At 43.6% G+C, this 20838-nt stretch overlaps 2 protein-coding genes across 2 annotated transcripts; one reads left to right on the top strand and one right to left on the bottom strand.

Annotated features, from left to right (window-relative positions):
• Positions 1–6498: 6498 nt before the first annotated feature.
• LOC112283503 (uncharacterized) lies at positions 6499–9109 on the top strand. The gene has a single exon (XM_090244197.1). It carries the CDS (start codon positions 6995–6997, stop codon positions 9107–9109), a length of 2115 nt encoding a protein of 704 aa, XP_090100323.1. The 5' UTR covers positions 6499–6994.
• A 5737-nt stretch (positions 9110–14846) lies between these two features.
• LOC149989884 (uncharacterized) lies at positions 14847–18131 on the bottom strand. Its single transcript, XM_090250639.1, has one exon. It carries the CDS (start codon positions 17329–17331, stop codon positions 15289–15291), a length of 2043 nt encoding a protein of 680 aa, XP_090106765.1. The 5' UTR covers positions 17332–18131; the 3' UTR covers positions 14847–15288.
• Between the last annotated feature and the right edge of the window lie 2707 nt (positions 18132–20838).

Genomic DNA, 20838 nt, shown 5'->3' with positions numbered 1-20838 from the left:
TAAAAGATAAGTGTTAATTAATTTTTTAACACATGTATATTCTAAATTTTAAAACATTTTCATTAGAATTTTGGTATATTATTATATCAAATTAAAATTTGAGTAATTAGTATCTAATACTTATATTTTATTTTATTTTATTTTCAGGGAAATATTAAATAGATCTAAAACTTTACTAAATTTATTCATCCATCCTCACCATCGTGAAAAATATATATATATATATATATATATATCTTTGCATTCATTATTCCATTACTAGATCCAAAACCAATGAAAACCAACCACATTCGTCATGATCACCATATTCTTCATCACATGTAGATTGATTTAGTAAAAACCTGAGTCTATTTAACATTCCCATATTTTTATACTATTGTATCTTTTTAAATTATTATATTTACTAGCAGCATTGCAAAAAATTACATTGGAAACAATAACATACACACACACATTTATGTTTATGTATATGCAGATATATATATATATATATATATATATTTTTAAAGACCACTAAAGTTACAACAATCTTATCAAGAGGTTGTTTACAACAGGTAAGAAAAGGACAGAAAAGCAGGCAAAGAGCCGACAAGGCAACCAAAAAGAAACAGTAGCAATAAAGTTGAAGCAACTAGTGTGATTGGATGATGTGAAAAATAAATGAATAAAAAATAGTAGACAATAGGATCTAGAGCAATAAAGTGCAAAGGTGGTAAAAAGAAACAACCAGGGACCACAACAACGAAGAACGAGGAGAACGTTGGGAAAAGAGAGACAACAAAATTTAGAACTAAAAAGAGACGTGAAAAGGCAAAGACAACAACCAATGACAGAGGAAGAAACAGTAGACAAGCAAACCAATGGATCCTTGAATTTTGCTTACAGTAGAATTTTACCAAAGAATTAATTGGTCCCTATTAATTTTATTTTTACTAAAAAGTGCTCTCTACGTGGATTCTATTTAGACTAATTTTGGGGCTCTGAAAAGAATATGATTTTATTCTCATCTATTACATATTCCGTGACACAATTGAACAAGGATCTAAAACCTATTTTGCGCAGACATTGTCAAGATCCACCTTCAAATGCAGTGCGCTTTTATTGATTTGAGTTGCTCTTATATTGAGCCAAATTCAGCAAAAACCAGCATTCCACTTAATTGGCAAGAATGGTACCAAAATTTGACAAAGTCCCAAGTAAAATTTTGGCAATTATTGTCCAAATAGCATATTTTGGTGTCACTCTATTTTTAAATGTTTGTTGCATCTCTTGGTATCACAAATGTAAATATACAATAGTTTAAATTGCAATAAATTATTTTATTACCAAATTATAATGTAGAATTAAAAAAATCTAGTTTCTGATATATATATATATATATATATATATATATATGCACTTTAAGATGTATTTTTTTATTTGTTTCAAAGTATAAATATTTTTCTACGAAAACCCTATTAAGAGAATCTTCCAAACATTATATGTATTTGATCATAAACGAAATGTTTATAAACCAGAAAACATCAAATGCTTATTCTTTTTACTTTGTATTTGTATTTTGTCCATTTTGTTTACAACTAAGATTCATCAGTGTCAATTAGATTAAGTTGTGTTTTACTCTTTTTAGAAACTAGCACCTGGTTACTAATTAACATACACATATAATAAGACAAATTTTAACATTGCAAATTAAAAATTGGGTCAAATAACCTTGCTAATGAATTAGTTTGTTCATGAAAATCGGTCGCATATTCCAGAACCCTAGAAATTCAGCATTGTTTGTTTTGGTTCTAAATGTTCCTGGTGAATTGTCTGGTACCCTCAAACTATAAAATAGAATACCATTCCTTCATTCATTGTCTTGATTAGGCCTAATTCACGCTTCAACCCACATTAACACTTGATTGAGAATTCAAATTCAACCTCGGGCGTTGCTCCCTGCGCAGTACCGAACGTGCTTTGCGAAGCCTCTTTCCAACTAAGATTCAAACACAGCCCCCAGCTTCCGAATCGCACAAAGAGCACGCACACGAACCCCGAATGCTGAAGGAATTCGAGGGTTGCTCGATTCCGACGTCGACACAACTTCGTCGATTGCTTGATTGCTTTGCACAACCGAACTGACCGAACCTTGCGATTAAAGCTAATCGCAGAGTTTTGTGGGGGGTGGTCCAGCTGGGGCTGCTGCTGCTGCTGCGAGATTAGTCACAGAGCGAAACTGTTGCAGAGGGTGGATTCTAATTGCTCCCCTCAATTCCTCCCTGGGGTAGTTCCCTAGCTCCTGTAGCAATCCTCTCGCTCGCCGCAGATCTACGTAGTTTCGAACCGATTGCAAGCCCATGCATTTTACTAGGGTTGAGAGATAGAATATGTGTTACAAATTCCCAGAGCGCGCGCAGACCCCTACGTTGCTGGCCTCCTACATCTGCGAAGCGCACCATAATCGAACCTAGAATCCTAGACCTAATCACTCTACTCCTTTCCAAGCTCTCCTCGGACTTCAACATCATGATCACTGATTCAGAGTTCAAAGCTTCTACCAACTGGGGCTCTTATCTTCAGGGGACCACCTCCAGCGCTCTCTCTGCACGGGATCTCGATTTCACATGCGCGCACCCCGACATAACTCTGAAATCCTTAATCTGAAGCCCTAACTCTGCGTCCACTCCCACTTGTAATGATTCGTGGCGCGACTACAGTGAGGGGCGAAAAAATATATGACCACGATATGTGCATTGTGCCTGCACTTTTCCTCTGCCGCGGGGATTGGCAGAGAATTAGGGGAGTATATTCATGGCACCTATATTATCTCAGGGTCCACATTGTACTCACACAACTTGACCATAAAATTGGGTCTCCATTTTTGATCGTGTAGTGCTCAAAACAACTGCCACGAGGAATCCCCCCCCCCCCCAGGCAACTACGAACAGATTGGATGCGACGGTGGCTGGTTTTAGGGTTTCTGGCAGTGATGGAGCCAGGGAGGCTCCTGAAGCTAGTAGCCATTGTCAAGCCCGAGATCTGAACCTGCACCCAATGATCATGCAATTTGCAAAATCACCGTCAACTCTCACCTCAATTGAAAACAATCTTGTCGATCTGTGTCTGCGTACTTACTCAACTCAAAACCATCACATCACGACTATTTATGTGAAAATGAACAACATGGTTCACTTACTGCAACAACTCCTTAAGTTATATACAGATATATAGAACCACTTAATTTGATAACAAGTTTTGCTTTCCTAAGATCATGATTTTAAATGTTTATTTACAGAGAACAAAAATGAAAATAAAATCATTGGTTTTGATCAATTCTTAACCAGATGGGGCTTGTTCCAAAAATCACATCAAAACCAAATATCATTACCACTTGAATATTCGTGATATAATTATTAGAGTTCACATGATCTAATTGGAATGAATTCCCAAGTTCACCCAGTTGCAAGAACAGATGGATTTGCGTCAAAACAAAACTGTAATCAACACATAAAACATGATGAGTGGAGCTGTATCCTATTTTCTCACCCTAAGGTAAAAAGCTAGTTAAAAAGGCTTCATTATCCACCTTGATAGTGATGATACAAATTGATATATTTGTCATTCATTCTTTGAATATGAGTAGGCCATTTTGAGTAAAGGCAAGGTATTGTAGCTCTGTAATGTGCATACTGACAAGGTCTAATATACACTGAAATGCTGTTAGCTACAGGATGAGACATAGGGTCTTTTTCACTTTTGAGTTCCTCATGAGATGCACTTTTAAGTGAGATTTTCAAAAAGTCACCCCAGTAAGCATTATTTTTTCATATCCACTGCTCCATCAATGAGAGAGGACAAGCAAAGGGACACTCTGCTGTTGTGTGCATGGACACTTATAACCACATATTTTTAGGGGAAATTGAAGAAATTTCAAAAATTTGGAAAAGTTTGTGGTTGAAGCATCCACTGGAATAATACATTGTGTGCATTTGATGAGTACCAATTGGAATACAATCAAAACCCAAAAGTGCATTTATTCAATAATTTGTATATATATACATGCCTACTTGTACATGTGTACATAAATATGAGTGTGTGAATGTAAAGGTTATGTGAATAATATGAATGTGAAATATGCCAATTTTTGTACATATCTGTGTGAAGGACTATAAGTTATTGCACATCATATGATGAGATCATTCTCTATCCACATTGTGGATAGACAATGATAAGCTGGTTGTATTACTAATTGCAGCTTATCATTCTCTATCCACAATGATATGGCAAAACTTAATGATGTTGTGATTACCCATGTTGGGGCAGTGCCAAGATGGGGACTTTTCCATATCAACACCATTTTTTTATATTAATCAAGACTCTAAATGTTTTATTACAAGCATATTTATTACATTAGCTAGCAAGTATCAAAAATCCATTGACATTGATGGTTCAGACATTAGCTATGATACTATTTGGATTTATTTGCTATATTCAAGCTAATCCATAGTAGTGGGAAAACATCATCAACCTTGGCAAATGGATTTGATAACAATATGTTATGACATATATATATATAATAAATTTGTGTTTCATATCTTTCAATTTGTTTTAATGTTACAACACAATATTTTTTTAAATCTTGATACATAAAGAATGATAATTGTCAAGTTGAGATTTAGGTTTCTTTTACCAAATTAATGCATTAAGACATCAGAACAAACACTTTCCATAAAAGAACCATGCTAGTTAACATTGTTATCCTTATAAAAAGAGACTACTAAAAACATTTTATAATTGAAAAAGGCTGATTGCTTTTACCAAATTAGCCTTTATTATAATAATAAATAACGAACCTGCCTCTCTTGCATGGCTTAAATTGAAGTAGGACCTAAAATTACCAACTATATCCAAGAATGAGTAAAGGATTTTTATAATTTATGGGTACTAAATGATCACCAAATTTGATGGGCAATATTTATGATGAGTGCATACATTGACATATAAAAAATTAGAGAGCAAGTGCAAATCTCATGTCTTAGATATACAACAATAAAATTATGAAAAAGTAAATAAATACTTGTATCACAATTTTCAAGAGATCTCGAGGAATGATTTATATAAACTTACAGTACTCTTTTCTTAGAATGAGGATCATGTCAAACATCTGAATTAATGCATGCACAGAAATGTAAAATTTAGAGTGCATAAAAACAAGTAATGTTTCTATGTTTTGCTTGGTTCTATTGCTCTCCTTGGCTGACCAAAGGCCAAAAATAATATGAAGAAAGAAAAAGTGCATGACCAGAGATGCTAAGCTGTTAGCAATGATTAAGAGTGGGCACAAAACACTAAATATAAAACCAAGCACATGGCTCTCAACAGGGGATGATGAAACACAACTCCATGTTCAACATTTGTGTGGGAGGCCTACCGTCTTTGGCCTATCCCAAATCATTCCCCCCTCTACCATCTCCATCTCCACTATTGCTTACATTCTTTGCTATGTTTACATCTTTCAGAGTGCTTTTGTGCTTCACTTCACTCATTTTGAAGCTGGAAATGGCCTCCTAGAAACCAGTCTTCCCAATGCCATAAATGTGCCCATTCTTGCACATGGTTTCACAAACCTAATAATTATTGATCAACTACTTATTGCAAAGCCTCTCAACCAAATTTGACAAATTCTTCCCTACCAGCCAGACTGCACTCTTTTGTAAAAAAGTATTGTGGGTCTTCCCAACAGTGTGGCAATGATGGCTCCATTTCAAAAACTTCCCTCTCTCCTCTTCAAAAAATACCTTTCTTATCCAGAGGACCCGGGTAACACAGGTTAATGTAGCATCTTCTCCTCCCCCCCCCCTTTCCTTTATAGAAAGTGCCCCATTGTGAAAAGAGAAGACTCAAGCAGAGGCACAAGTGAAGAATGGAGGAAAGAAATACACACACACATGGAGAACGGCTGATCCACGTGGGATGTCAACCCCAGCCCACACTGAGCAAATGGTCTACGTGGCAGGGACGAGGAATCAGGGTCGACGGCGGCAAGCGGCGAGTGGGTGAGGGGAGGGGAATGTCGTGGCAGAGCGTGAGAAGGAGACATGGAGCGACGAGACTGAGCCAAAGGAGGCAACGGCGCGGGCAAGTAAAATCGGTGAAGTGGGGGGATCGAAGAGAGTAAAATTGAAAGTGCAATCGAAGAGGAATCGAAGAGCATTCGAAGAGGAATCGAAGAGCAATCGAAGGCAGCGACACTACGGCAGAAATTTGCCACTCCTTCACAAGAAGCACGGTCGGCGTTGGATAAACCAGTGACGTGTTTTTTTTTACTGTAGTTTTTTCCTTAATTTGATATTTTACTTGTTACGTTGAGCTGATGAAGAGGCTCGTCGCATCGGCGTTGGAGGGGACGCGCCCGGACAAGTTGGGAGAGAATTGGAGGCAGGCGAGTGGAGCGCAGCCAAAAGAACATGCTGAAAAGAGCAAGCGAGGAAGCGGCGAAACACAGGGGCTGCCTGAGATTGGAGAATCGAAGCATAGAGTTACCACCCGCTGGGCCCCGCAGCAGACATAGCCCTGAAGTTCGCATTCAATGGAATGAGGATAATATTACTATTCAGTTCAAAAAGATCAACACCGAGTAAGGGTAGGGTAGGATAGGGAGCTACAGTCTCTCGAACAGACTCGGATTGCTGGCGGGTGATACATAAGCCTCGATTGGCTCTGCATTCTGGTGGCAGTGACCGTCGTTAGCTCTCCTTCACTCTTTGTCCCACAGCAACAGCCCAATCCAACTCAACTCAGAAACGTAGCACCCTGCGGTGTTTCAATTAGTTTATGTCCAGTTTTCTATAAATTTATTTCAGTTCTCTGCTTATTAATCCTTTCTAGTACAGGATTCGTGAGTGTGTCTGCGGGATACTAGTTTGTTGTTCGTTCGGAGCACATGTCTGCGTAGAGCGGAGCTCCTAGATCTTCACACTTGAGTGCTGTGAGGAGATTGAATCGCGCAGCAATGGCAGGTGCCATGGCTGGCTGCGGTGCAGTGGCGAGGTCGTGGATTCGCGGCAACCTGATTGGTGCGGGAGCATTTGGGAAGGTGAACCTGGCGGTGAACCGGGAGGACGGGGAGGTGTTCGCCGTGAAGTCTGTGCGCGTGGAGGAGGGCAGCGGGGACGCAGGGGCGCAGGTGTCGCTGCAGGCGCTGGAGAACGAGATTGAGATTCTGCAGAGCCTGGAGTCGAAATTCGTGGTGCGGTGTTTGGGGAGCGATTGGACGGAGGAGGGCGGGAAGTTGATGCGCAACGCGTACCTGGAGTACATGCCGGAGGGGTGCCTGACGGACTTTGTTCGGCAGTTTGCGGGCGCGGGGAGCGAGCCGCTGGACGAGCATCTGATTCGGACGTACACGCGGAGTATTGTGGAGGGGGTGGATTACTTGCACAGGCAGGGGATCGTGCACTGCGACATCAAGGGGAAGAACATTCTGGTGGGGAACGGGAGCGTGAAGCTGACGGATTTTGGGTCGGCGAAGCGGGTGGGCGCGGAGGGGAGGGTGTGCGGGAACGGGAGCGGGGGGTCGCTGGGGCGACTGAACGGGACGCCGCTGTGGATGGCACCGGAGGTGGTGCGACAGGACGAGCAGGGATTGGCGTCGGACATCTGGTCGCTGGGGTGCACGGTGTTGGAGATGGCGACGGGGAAAGCGCCGTGGAGTCATCTGGCGAACCCGTTCGTGGCGATGTTTCAGATTGGGTACAAGGATGAGATTCCGGCGGTGCCGGCGAGCCTGAGCTCGGAGGCGCAGGACTTTTTGAGGCGATGCTTCGAGAGGGATCCGCGGAAGCGATGGACGAGCGGGGAGCTTTTGGAGCATCCGTTTTTGACGACGCGGCATGTGGCGAAGAAGGTGGAGGTGGAGGTTGGGGAGGCGGAGCGGAGGGAGTGTGATGGGAGGTTGGTGGAGGAGATGAAGGAGACTGTGCCAATTCTGCGGATGCCGTCGTTTTTGAAGCGGGGGCTGGTGACGGAGGGGAAGGTGGAGGAGTCGGTAGGGAGTCGGGGGTATTCGAGCTCGCCATTTGCGATGCCGATGGAGGGGGAGTGGATCGTGGTGCGATCGCCGTCGGAGTCACCGCGGTCAGGCAGTCCTTCGCGCGGTCAACGTTCGGTGTCTACTGCTTCCTCAGAGCCAGAGGAATACACAGAATTTAACATTGACGAAAGTGTAGAAGAAGCATTGAGTGTCGACAAGGAAGTCGAGGTGGCGACAGTGTTTTTTGTAAAGGAGCAAATGAGTTCGTCTAGCAGCAGTCACTTTTTTCCGGAGCAGTGCATCATTAGCATTGATTCCGAGTCAGCAGTCGAAGATGTAATGTTTAGCACGGGGAGCGTTTGTACAAAAGAGGACTTCGAAGGACACGATGGTGCGCGTTCCGAAAGGAACCGAGAATCCGGCGTGGATTTGCTGGGTGGTCACGGAAGCTCGTCAGCTTTGCGACCACCTGCGAAGACGTCTGAGATGGAGAACAGTGGATTTTGTATGGATTTTAGGTCTTTGCAGTATTTGATTCGGCTACCGCAGTTAAACCGTTTTGGAATCTCTGGTTTAGAGATTTCTAGCTCCAGTTTAGGAGTTACAGTGCTTAAGTCGCTGTTTTTTATGCTCGGTCCGGACGGGACCGATGATCACGAGAGTAGAGAGTGTTTGGAAGGGAGCAATGAGGATACGAGTGGTACGAACATGGGAAATGTACTTCCCTGGAATTACTGTACAGTGTTGCCACGGTTTACTTGTAACAATATTTGGAAGACGTTGAGGGTACTCTTTTCCACTACATGGGGATTTTTGTCTATACTTCTTGATAGGTGTGCTGGATTATTTGTCTGTTTTGTTTTTGATATTCTTGTTGATTGCCATTTCGGTGGATATGAAGCCCTATCCAACTCCAGTGATAATTATTTTTCTTTATTGTTTGCACTGCTCCAGACGCTATCCCAGTCTCACTGCTCGAGTACCTTTGGTTCACATTTATGTAATCCAAAAATGTTAAAAACACCTTCCTGTAATCTCTTCAGGTGTTGCTTTTTGAGGAGGCTGTCACTTTCTTCAGCTTCAATTCTGACGTGATAACATTACTTACACTACTCATGGCTACGATGTTGCGAAGATTTAACGTCCAGCATCTGCAGATGCCTTCCAAGTGAAGAAAATATTTTCCACAAGTTTGATTTCTTTTTCCATATTTAATGCTTGAATGCATTTACAAGATACACAATTAATCGACGAATATGACACTTGTGGAGCGAGTCACATTACAAACAGCAGACGTGCAAGGTTGCCTAAACCGATGCCCAGATGGTGCACGTCTACATTCTCAAGCAGAATGTTCTTAATTATTTGTTTCCTTCTTGGAATTAGTTAAGAAGATGCCCAACTAGTTTAGCGGGAGATCTTCGGGGTGAGTTCGCAGTCCTTGGTCTAGACAAAAGTGGATTGACCTCTACTGGTAAAATGTAAGTCTAGGTGGAATATTCATCTTCTGAAGGAGTGCTTCAGAGGAGGAGATCCAAATTGACTCACAAGGGCACATGGCGTGGTCCCCTCGGGTCTATGATCCATTGATAAGTGACGGCATCCGTGGGTCCACATCCCTTAGGCCTATGGAGAAGCGGTGTGAATATTTTCCCTTTCGGATGGAGACGAGTCGCAGCATCGCAGCATCGCACTTCGTAGACCCTCCCTTTCATCCGCCGTTCCACCTGTGGGACCACTGAGTTGGTGAATCTCACTCTTTTCCAGTTCTGATTTTCGCCACGCTGGCCAAGGAGGCGGTAAATTTGCAGGTTCCTGCGGTTACGCACACCAATGAGGTCTCCTAGAATCGGATGCCTCGCGGCCGCGGAAACTAGAGGAGAGCAATGGCTCACTGCCGTGTCTTGTCCGTGCAGTTAATGAGAGGGCAGTGACACATCGTGCTTGGGCAATACCACATTGGCGTAGAACAAAAAGCTCCTTGCAAGCGCGGTGGAGCCACATTCTTAGAAATTTGACGACGAAATCGGATTTTACACCCCGCAAAGTCCGGTCGGAATGCAGCTGTTCCACGCACCGCAATAGGGGCATGGTAAGAAAAAGCGATCAAATCTGCACTTTTTGTGTCCTTTCGAAGGCGAGGATGGCTACACTGCAATTTTGCAGGACCCTCGAAGGTTGCATCGGGTGAGGGTGGATGAGCAGAACCTGGCCTAAGGTTTCATGCATCAGCGTTCATTTATGGAGATACCTTGAGGACTAATTCTGAGTGTACTAATTCAATTTTGGGATCAGAATTCTCAAACCAGCATGCCGATCGAGTGAGACTCGCCATCCTTGGGATTCCATCAAACTACCCATATGCTTCCGCATGAGCCAAAACGGCGGGCAGGGATCTGATAACTCCAATGACTTCTCCACAAATTCAAATGTGAAGCATTAGAGGAGATATGAAGGGAGAATCCGAAATGCCTCTCGCGATGCTCCACGCACGTATTCGTTGGAGAAGAGCATTAAACTCGAGCGACCTTTTTGCCCCTTCCAGAACTGAATTCTTTCATTCCTCATCCTCCTTCAGTCCATTCAATACCCATTTTCCATCACTTTCATTCTCTTCGATGCCACCACAACCCTCCTCAATCTGCAACGAACTTATGGATTCCGTTTTGGCTGCTAAAATGTGTGTTACCCACATATTCCATGCGCTTAAGTTCGGCGCTTGTCATAGAAAAGTCGGCGCAGCAAGGGCTACTAACTTTGCTAAGTTTTACATTACAAAGAGGACCAAGATATACCCAAAATTAACAATTATTAGTTCGGGTTGATCCCCTTGAACTATATATATACATACAAGCTTTGGTTCAAGAGCCAGACTCTCGAAATGTCTTTTCCTTTATGCAAATAAATAGTATGATGTTTACTGCACACGATCATTACTTTCTAAAACCGTTGTAGAGGAAGCCATGCACAATTAAAAAGAATTTACCCATGTGCATTTTTCAAAATAGGTGTTAGTTATCTTATGTTCTGCTGTATTTGAATGTGCCACTGTGTTTGTTCCTTGGCTGTGTAGATTCATTGAATATTTCAAACTTAGAAATTGTTAAACAAAACTCGATAGCAGGAGTTGAAATCCAATAGCGTTTCCACATGTGTGTAATAAGACGACTTGCGTATTACTAAAGTGGATTCTCCTAGGTTTCTGCCATTGAGAATTGAGTCACCCCCCCTGTCTTTGAATTAAAATAAAATAAATTAAAACTAAGAAGGCTCTTGTATCTAGACAGTGCGAGTTCATTAATGAAGAAGAAACCTTTTTAAATCATAACTGATCATATTCCCTTCAACGTAGGATCAAAGCCAACAAGCCTGCCAGACAGATTTGAAAAAAATGAAATCTTCTTCTCCTCTCTCCAAATAATATCTACATATAAATATAGGGAAATTAATCACCACAGTCTAACCCCCAACCAATCTTGAGTCAACTCCAAATAATTCTCAAATCAAATCCCTCTGCACAAGCAATATTTCTCACTCCTCAAAACGGTTCAATAACACCCCCACTCACACTTTGTTTTCTGTTGTCACCCCAAATTCAGTCAGAGATAAAGAAAAAAAAAACAGAGAATAAGCTTGGGAAGTTGAGAGCCATAAGAGTTTTCATAAATGACCGCAATGGCTGGGTCCCTCCCCTCCCAACCCTTCTCCTCACCTCTCCTTGGCACAAGACTCAAGGACGATTGCGCACAAGCTCTGCGAACCACGCCGCTTCTCTCAGTCCAACTCTCAAGAGCGATCGCATATCTTTCGAACAGATTCCACGCACACGTGACGGTCAAGAAACCGGCTGGGATCCACACTATAAGGGCTTCTTCTTCCAGGCCCTCTGCCACGATGGCTGAAACGCGGCCCAAATTGGTGACAAGTGGACGACACATGGCAGGAAGTCGCGTTGCCATGTCGGCCAGCCAGGCGCTTGCACTTGCCACGTCAGATTCGAGCGGTTTCGGTGTGTGGTCTGCTGGGGCTTTGTGTTCCCCTTGGACGCCTATGTGGCAAAGCAACCATTTATTTGTTTTCTTTCTCTCCTTTCGACATCTTTTGACAGTGAGCTCGCAAAAATGTAGACCTTTCAATTTTGGAAAAAATAAACTAAAAGAAAATGTCTACATGTTTGTATTTTGAATGTCAAATTTTATCTCTAGTAAAACTTTACAGCAAATTTGCAGTGAGTTTTTTGTAATATTGGAGTTTAAATTTTGCAACAACATTGTTGTTCCCCAGACTTTTGGTTACAATTATGTACACAAATCCCATTGTGAGTGCTAAGTGCTATTAAAGCATTGTAGAATTGTAGTTAAACATGTGGTTTTAAATTGAAATAAATTTCATTGCAGTGAGTAACTAATACAGAACCGGTTTAGAATAGAGTTAAAAAAAACCCCAAACCAGCGGACCCAGATTAGTGACTCGAAGTAAAAGTAGTAATACAATCCTTGAACTAGAGTATGTAAGCTAACTTAGAAGTCAAGAACTAAAACTATGCCAACATATTCTATTACCCATCCTAATGCAAAGCACCTGGTTTTTTTCCCATGTATTATCAAAGTGTTTAAAAATGAAATTTGCTAGGACTTTATCACCCCTTATGGTCAACTGATTCCATTCAATGTGAACATAATCCTATAGGTGTTGTTGTATACGAAATGTAATTTGTTTTAGAGACCATTCTTCAATGTTAAACATCATTGTGTTTTGTTCAAGCTGGAGGTTTCATAGGGTAACCTCTTTGTAATAATGTCCAAATGATGTTAAACTTCCCAAATTGCTTAGGTAGAGATTTGGAGAACAAGCATTGCTGCCAACCAAATATGAGTGGATTCATTGGATTACTTGGCTTCCTTTCTAGTGCTTGAAGAAGAGAGTTGCACCATAGCCATGTACTCACTACCTTTGAACAATCACATAACATATGCAAGATGGTAGAGTAGAACGGGCATGGAGTGTCTATATTAAAGATAATTTTGTCTCTCTAGTCATTAACTGCAACTTCTTTATGGTAATCACTCCATATGAAGATTGCTTCCTTCTATGCATGATGCATTCAAGGGGAGTTGATTTTTCCATTTAGAAGCATTAAGTCCACCAAATTATATGGCTACGTTAGATTAGCCCTTATTGCTTTAGTCGTAAAATCCAAGTAAGAGATTTTCAGTTGCCATTCGTGCAGGGTCAAACTTGAGCCTGTCAATCAAGTCATAGAAGAAGTGAAGATTTTTTCTGTGGACCCCGGGCCAGACTAACAATTCTCACTCGTTGCAAGAAACATTGAAGGCCGGAGCTGCTGGTGGGTGTTGTTCCTAGTGTGGACATGGAGTTTGGATAGGATTTGAAGGAGGAGGAGGTGGAGGCGGCGGCAGAGCCATGTTTTTCCATGCAAGGGGTTATGGATCTCGGTGAGTCAAACCCAACTGCATTAATCCCGCAATGAAATCGAATCTTGAGGCCCCGTTGTGCAGCTAACACGTATTCACGGGTATCTGAACGGTGTTTTTTTTATAATTATTTTATTATACCTATTTTTTACGTTATGGTTTGCGCTGACATGATCTTCTCCTCCGATGACGTTGCACGAAACTCCACGTAGAAAGACGTCGCCGCCCGAGGTCGACCACGAGTAAACAAAGGTGATGCCGTATCCGACGTCGGTGAGTTTTGTGCCCTGGCAATCAATGGAGAGTAAGATTTGTGGGTGCATTTCGGTGCCCGTTTCACGATGACGCTACTTTCGAGTGAGAGATGAATGAGCTCCGGCCAACTTGCGAGGAGTTGCTGTGGGTGTGATCGATGGGCATGCTCTCACAAGAGTTTCCGGAACGGTTGTTTCACTAGCGACCTGAAACATTCGTAGAGCAATAACAAAAGACTGAGTAATGGTGCAGATATCAATTCTGAAGGGGCTTATGTGAACAACAACCCACAGTGGTTGTGCACTGCACGCAGCCTGCTCTGTACCATTTTTCTTCTTATGATTCCATCGCAGCCCTCGTAGTTTCACGTTTTACATAACCTCAACTCGTTCAAGGGATGTAATTTTTACTATTAGTTTGCCAACAGCAGAATTTGACTGACGTCACCGCCATTTAACCAACAGCCCTGCACCAATGAAAAAACTTCACGTTTCTTCTTCAGCAGCGTTTCCAAGACCTTGCAGATTCAGAGAAAGGTGGAGTTCTAGAAGGGGAAAAAAAGGAAAAGGAAAAAAGAGGAACTGTTGTTACTTCGCTTTTGGGTCAGGCGTATGAACAGAGCCATGTAAGTTCGATCGAACCAGCGAGGCTGAGAAAGACTATGTCAGGGTTCCTTTCCACGCAGCCTAAGCCTATTGAGATGAGGGATAGCTCAATGTCAGGTTTCCTACGTGTGAGCCACCTGAAGTGGTTGCGACCTACGGTTTTGCACATTACCATCACGTTGCCCAGGTTCGGAAGCCAATTGGGAGGGTAGAGAGTGCGCGTCACACGGGATGAAGGTGCCTCCACTGGAAGCACTAGCATCCGCCAGTTGATGATTTCATTAACCACCGCAGAGAGCTTTTCAAGGGAGGGCCAATGAGGAGGCCACCTTCAGTAAGGAGCATGTGAGGCTTTCCTACACTTTTTCTTGCCCAGGACCAATACCAGCTGCTGGGCGAGACCATTTGGTGCGAACGGCCATTTTTACGTCCTTTTAGCCTCCATTTCCCACCTACCCATGTTCGCCGTGATGTGGCTTTCTCCGACGCCGTTGAATTCTTGCGATGTTCCTAATCAACCTTGGTCTCTGTTGATTTTTTTTTTTTTTTTTTTTTTTTTCCCCCTAAAAAACCTCAACAATAGCTCTAAACTAACAGCAGCAGTTCATGGGGGTAGGTTACTCTTAGTGCGGAAGGTATGGCGTAACCCAGGCTTCGGTGGTAGATGGCTGACGAAGGAAGCTTGGCGCAAGTTGTTCCGTGCAGCATCTATTTATTTTCATTTTTATAGCTGAAGTAGTTTTAGCACAATCTTGTGTGTTGCTCCATGTGGATGTAGGAATTTTGAAGTGGACTCCTCACTCTCTGTTTCGTTCGTAATAATGAATCGATGGAAGTACATGTGCCCTACCCATTACTGGGAAAATATGGCGACAACGTCGACAGCCTTTAACTGTCGAAATGGCACAGTAGTCATGGATGTACGGATCAAGGGAAGCAATGGCAAACGTAGCACGGACAGATCGGTGCAGCACAATCCTTAACCGACACAAACACAATGTATCACGAAATTGTAACCGTGTCTAAAGCCGATGAAGGCACCATTCAACGTAACGATTAGGACAAGAGTACAAAAAAGCATATCACAAATTTCTAACACACAACGCAACCAAAAAGGGAGAGGATGAGAGGGTATGTTCCACATCTTCAGAAAACCATTTACATTACATCGTATTAACACTGTACAGTAGTTCCGAAGAACCTGCTCTTCCGTATTCACATGACTCGTATCTACATTGATCCAGCCCCGATTCTCCCCACACACTTGACCATCGGCTCCGAATGAAGCAGGCCAGAAAAACAGTGCCATCTGCACTATTACTCCCAAACTGGGAAAAATAGACTCCTCCATCTCCGAGACTTCCAAACCATACGAATGCTTTCGTCGTCCCGCGAGGGCTAAACACTCAAGCTTCGAAAAACATTTCAAGTTCGAAATGTCAGTCGTCGCCACCAATGACTGCTGAACCAGATCATGGCCAGCTTCAGGTGTTGGATTCGGCACCTTGTCCACCATTTCCACGTCGAAGGCGAATTTTAATCCCGATAAGGTACTACCATCTACTTTTTTAGCACGGAAGCCGCCATATTCACAATAAAGAAGTGCTTCCTCGCTCTCAATCCATTTTCCGTCGTTATCATCTGTACAAGTGCTTATCAAGCTGCAGCTTACATTCGTCTCCACCGGACAACCTTCTTCCGTCAAATCATACACGATGCTGCAGCCGTATTGACATTCCTCCAAAGTGTCAAATCTGATGATGGTCGAACTCGCTTTATTCTTTAAACACAACTCTTCCCCTAAATCTATTGACATTCCACACCCAGCCACGATTTCCTCTTCCTGGTTTGAGGAAGCAGTAGACACCGAACGTTGACCGCGCGAAGGACTGCCTGACCGCGGTGACTCCGACGGCGATCGCACCACGATCCACTCCCCCTCCATCGGCATCGCAAATGGCGAGCTCGAATACCCCCGACTCCCTACCGACTCCTCCACCTTCCCCTCCGTCACCAGCCCCCGCTTCAAAAACGACGGCATCCGCAGAATTGGCACAGTCTCCTTCATCTCCTCCACCAACCTCCCATCACACTCCCTCCGCTCCGCCTCCCCAACCTCCACCTCCACCTTCTTCGCCACATGCCGCGTCGTCAAAAACGGATGCTCCAAAAGCTCCCCGCTCGTCCATCGCTTCCGCGGATCCCTCTCGAAGCATCGCCTCAAAAAGTCCTTCGCCTCCGAGCTCAGGCTCGCCGGCACCGCCGGAATCTCATCCTTGTACCCAATCTGAAACATCGCCACGAACGGGTTCGCCAGATGACTCCACGGCGCTTTCCCCGTCGCCATCTCCAACACCGTGCACCCCAGCGACCAGATGTCCGACGCCAATCCCTGCTCGTCCTGTCGCACCACCTCCGGTGCCATCCACAGCGGCGTCCCGTTCAGTCGCCCCAGCGACCCCCCGCTCCCGTTCCCGCACACCCTCCCCTCCGCGCCCACCCGCTTCGCCGACCCAAAATCCGTCAGCTTCACGCTCCCGTTCCCCACCAGAATGTTCTTCCCCTTGATGTCGCAGTGCACGATCCCCTGCCTGTGCAAGTAATCCACCCCCTCCACAATACTCCGCGTGTACGTCCGAATCAGATGCTCGTCCAGCGGCTCGCTCCCCGCGCCCGCAAACTGCCGAACAAAGTCCGTCAGGCACCCCTCCGGCATGTACTCCAGGTACGCGTTGCGCATCAACTTCCCGCCCTCCTCCGTCCAATCGCTCCCCAAACACCGCACCACGAATTTCGACTCCAGGCTCTGCAGAATCTCAATCTCGTTCTCCAGCGCCTGCAGCGACACCTGCGCCCCTGCGTCCCCGCTGCCCTCCTCCACGCGCACAGACTTCACGGCGAACACCTCCCCGTCCTCCCGGTTCACCGCCAGGTTCACCTTCCCAAATGCTCCCGCACCAATCAGGTTGCCGCGAATCCACGACCTCGCCACTGCACCGCAGCCAGCCATGGCACCTGCCATTGCTGCGCGATTCAATCTCCTCACAATCTCCACAACTCGCCAAGCCAACTGTGCAAGGCTGTCCGCTCCACTCTACGCAGACATGCGTTCAATCTCATTCGAAACCCAAACACCCAGCGCTTATAGTACAATATCTCACGAAGGCCACTATCGACAACAATGACGAAAACGCAAGGCTAGATCAGGAGGCTGCGATTTGAACTGGACCGAGTGTGTGCCTGTGTTTCTGCGACTCAGGACTGAGAGTGAGAGACTGACAGACAACATTGAACTCAGGGCCCAGGAGGAGCTTATATGGCATAGGCTTGACATTCAGTTGTGACACTCCCATTTTGGTTTGTTTTTTTTTCAGTACTGTATTTTTCTGCTTCGTTCGTTTCTCTGTTTACATGTGGGGTCCGCCACATATTCGGTCCCTCGGCATCTCTCCTCGGCTTCCACTCGCTCCCTCCACTTCTGCACGCCGATGAATGGAGGAGCCTCACACCCGATTTAGTGATCTTCGCCCAGATCTGATGGTTGTCTCTCGCCTGTGGTCAATCTGGGTGTGCATGACATGAGACTCGGCTACTTGAGAGCAGGAAATGCCCTTCCATCTCGATGGAGATGGAGGACGGCGACAAAGGAGACAGTACAAATGCCTTCCCACCATAATTAGCATCTCTATTTTCAATACCTCGTTAAAAAGTTGTAATTGGCAGTTTTTACTAAACCTCAACACTCATACGAGTAATTTTTCCTTGGTGGAGGTTCAAGCAAAGCCAAGTCGAAATGCGAACCAGATACATGCCCAATAGCCAATGAGATCGATTCCAAATATAAACACTTATGGTCAGGAGATTCCATTGCGAAATAGGAACATTGTTGTCAATATGTTGCTTTTCCTGTGAGACGATTGTTGATTGAGAGCCGAGGCCGAGGAAGTGCAAGTAGTTTTTACGAGCAGAATCTACAGAAAATGGCCATCGCTGCCTGCAGTGCCTACTATGCGTGGAGCCCCCATGAAAGTGGGGGCCGCGCTCGCTTGCTTGCTTGGGTCCGAGCGCTCGTCGCGACGACGTTATTAGAAGGGCACTTCAAAACTCGCTAAGTGTGGCGTCAATCCACTTGAATGTGGAGCACTCTTTCAGCGTCTTACTTTGCTGCATGGCCTTTTGCTCCGCTAATAGCGTGATTAGAAAAAACACCAACCCTGATAATCGGTGCTAATCATGCTGCTTCGCGGATTGCCCCTCCTCCTGCACATGCTCGCCATGGATCGCGATCAAACCCTCGCTCACGTTTGTCGGCCGCTTGCCATGGTGGTCCCCTATCACGGGGTCCACGTCAGATTTACAGTAGAACCACCTGGGGATTTGACCCATGGAACTACCATTTCTGGTGCCAGCTCAGTGAGCAATTAACCCCCTCGTCATTAAGCCGCTAACCACAGTCAATGCTGGCGTAAGCTTCATTACTGAACGTTTTAGTATGCATTCTCAGTTGACTGGAAATATATTTGAAATATATGTCGCTTGTGTTGAGAGTGGTATTATGCAAGGTATCTATCTTTATGACTCTGTACGCACACACACTTTTTCTTTCATTTTTTTTACTTTTAAATTCTTGCATTCACTGGCAAGTTTTTGAAAACATGTTTTGATATCTTTAGTTGCATAGACAAGTAGAAGATTAGTTCAAAACTTTGCTTATCAGACTTATCCTTTGCTTTGAAAGTTTTGATGGACTTGACTTCTGACTTCTTATCGAGGGTTTGATGCTTCGTGCAGATATAGATTTGTTATAAATATCGTGCTTTAATTTACATTGATTATATATGCATGCGTATGTAGACAAAAGCGATTGATAGTTTTTGCTTATAGCATTGGTTGATTGTTGACCTAGAACTTCTGAGTAATTTCACATATCATTGTGACCTATTACAAACATAATTAGGAATAAACATAATGTCCCTGAGGTTACGTTTCAATTTATAAAAATAGAGACACACGAGCCAACATGCAATGTACTTTTTACAATCATAATGCACAAGAGAAATTTAACAAATTCTCTGAAAGAAGTAGAAACATAAACCATGGTGGCCATAACTTCAATCTTTGAATCGCCACTGAAAGTTTTCTGGATTGTAGTTTTTTTTTTTTTTTTTTTTTAAAAAAATTTGAAAGAAGAAATATATATATATATATATATATATATATATTCTGTATAAACACCAATTCTTTATATGTTATACTCAAGTTGGATTAACATTATGTATGAGCTCATCGATCTCATCCTCTTAATGAATCTATAGTCTACAAATAAACGAACAACCTACACTTCCTTTTTTTTTTTTTTTTTTTTTTTTTTTCTAGGGACACGATTTGTAGTAGAATTTATATTAGAGAATCTTAGACATACAATTTGGATGAATTTTGTATGACAGGTTTGGCATAAACCCAATATTTGGAAATAATACGAACACACGAAAATATCTTCAAACATTCAAATCATCGAATCAATCCATAAAAATAAAATAAAATAAAAAGAACAAACAAAAAACAAAAAACAAAAAAAAAAAATTCCAGCACTTTCACTGTTTCTATTTTGTATGAAATTGAAGGATGCATTCAAGTGTGAAAAACTACCGAATGGTGGATTTTGAATCTTATTAATTGGCAAGTAATTGTGCATAGTTTAACTGGACGCCCACATACTACCCAATCTCATTATACAAAATATTACAACCCATAATACTTTGGCCACATCATTTCTCATGAGTCGAATTCAGCCATCAATTAAAATGAGCAACAATGGAACAACAACAACATTATCATACTATACAGGTAAACAGCGCCTCGTCTGATTTCTACTTATAATAATGCAAGTCACAGTATTATTTAGTCAGAGCTCCTACTGTCGCTGTGAGCACTCCGTCGCTAAATTTAGCCTCGGGATCAGAGCGATGATGAAGATGATCCATGCATCTTCAAGTTGTTTGTTCGTGCTTTTGTTGGTTTCGAAGCTTGTGATGGAGCTGGAACAACAACGAACTCATGCTCTCTGACTCTGCGGTGGATGGAATTATCCACTCTCCTGCTGTCCAAAGGCGAGGGCCAAGCTTGTATCCAACGATTCCCCACGCAGGCCAGCTGAGCCAAGCGCAGCGAGGCTTCTGCTGCTGTTGTTGCCTCACTGACATCATCGATGTCGTTTCAGTGGCTTTCACTGCCCGGGACTGTCAATGCTTCGTCGGAACTCCACCGTCGGACATCAGTGGACGCCTCTCACTCATCATCCAGCTGCACCCCTCTCCGTTGTTTATTGTTCGATGTATTCGACGAGAGAGAAAAACAGTGCTGTAAACCATACGTCGCTGTTGTTTTCGACGCGGACTGAAGGCAACCAGTTTATTCATTCACTCAGCTTGCCATTCATTGTCGCAGCGACCAGGCCAGGATGTTCCCTTTTCCCTTCTCCTTCCGTCAGCTTGCTGGAATATGGTTATCCGGCATGACGGGGTGGTTA

Source organism: Physcomitrium patens, chromosome 1 (assembly GCF_059467195.1).
Source record: "Physcomitrium patens ecotype Gransden chromosome 1, ASM5946719v1, whole genome shotgun sequence".
Taxonomy (NCBI): domain Eukaryota; kingdom Viridiplantae; phylum Streptophyta; class Bryopsida; order Funariales; family Funariaceae; genus Physcomitrium; species Physcomitrium patens.
This window is presented reverse-complemented; position numbering and strand designations above follow the sequence as displayed.

What these genes read in the sequence shown, in the direction of transcription:
- LOC112283503 (XM_090244197.1), top strand. Translation starts at nt 6,995, where the DNA reads ATGGCAGGTGCCATGGCTGGCTGCGGTGCAGTGGCGAGGTCGTGGATT.
- LOC149989884 (XM_090250639.1), bottom strand. Translation starts at nt 17,331, where the DNA reads ATGGCAGGTGCCATGGCTGGCTGCGGTGCAGTGGCGAGGTCGTGGATT.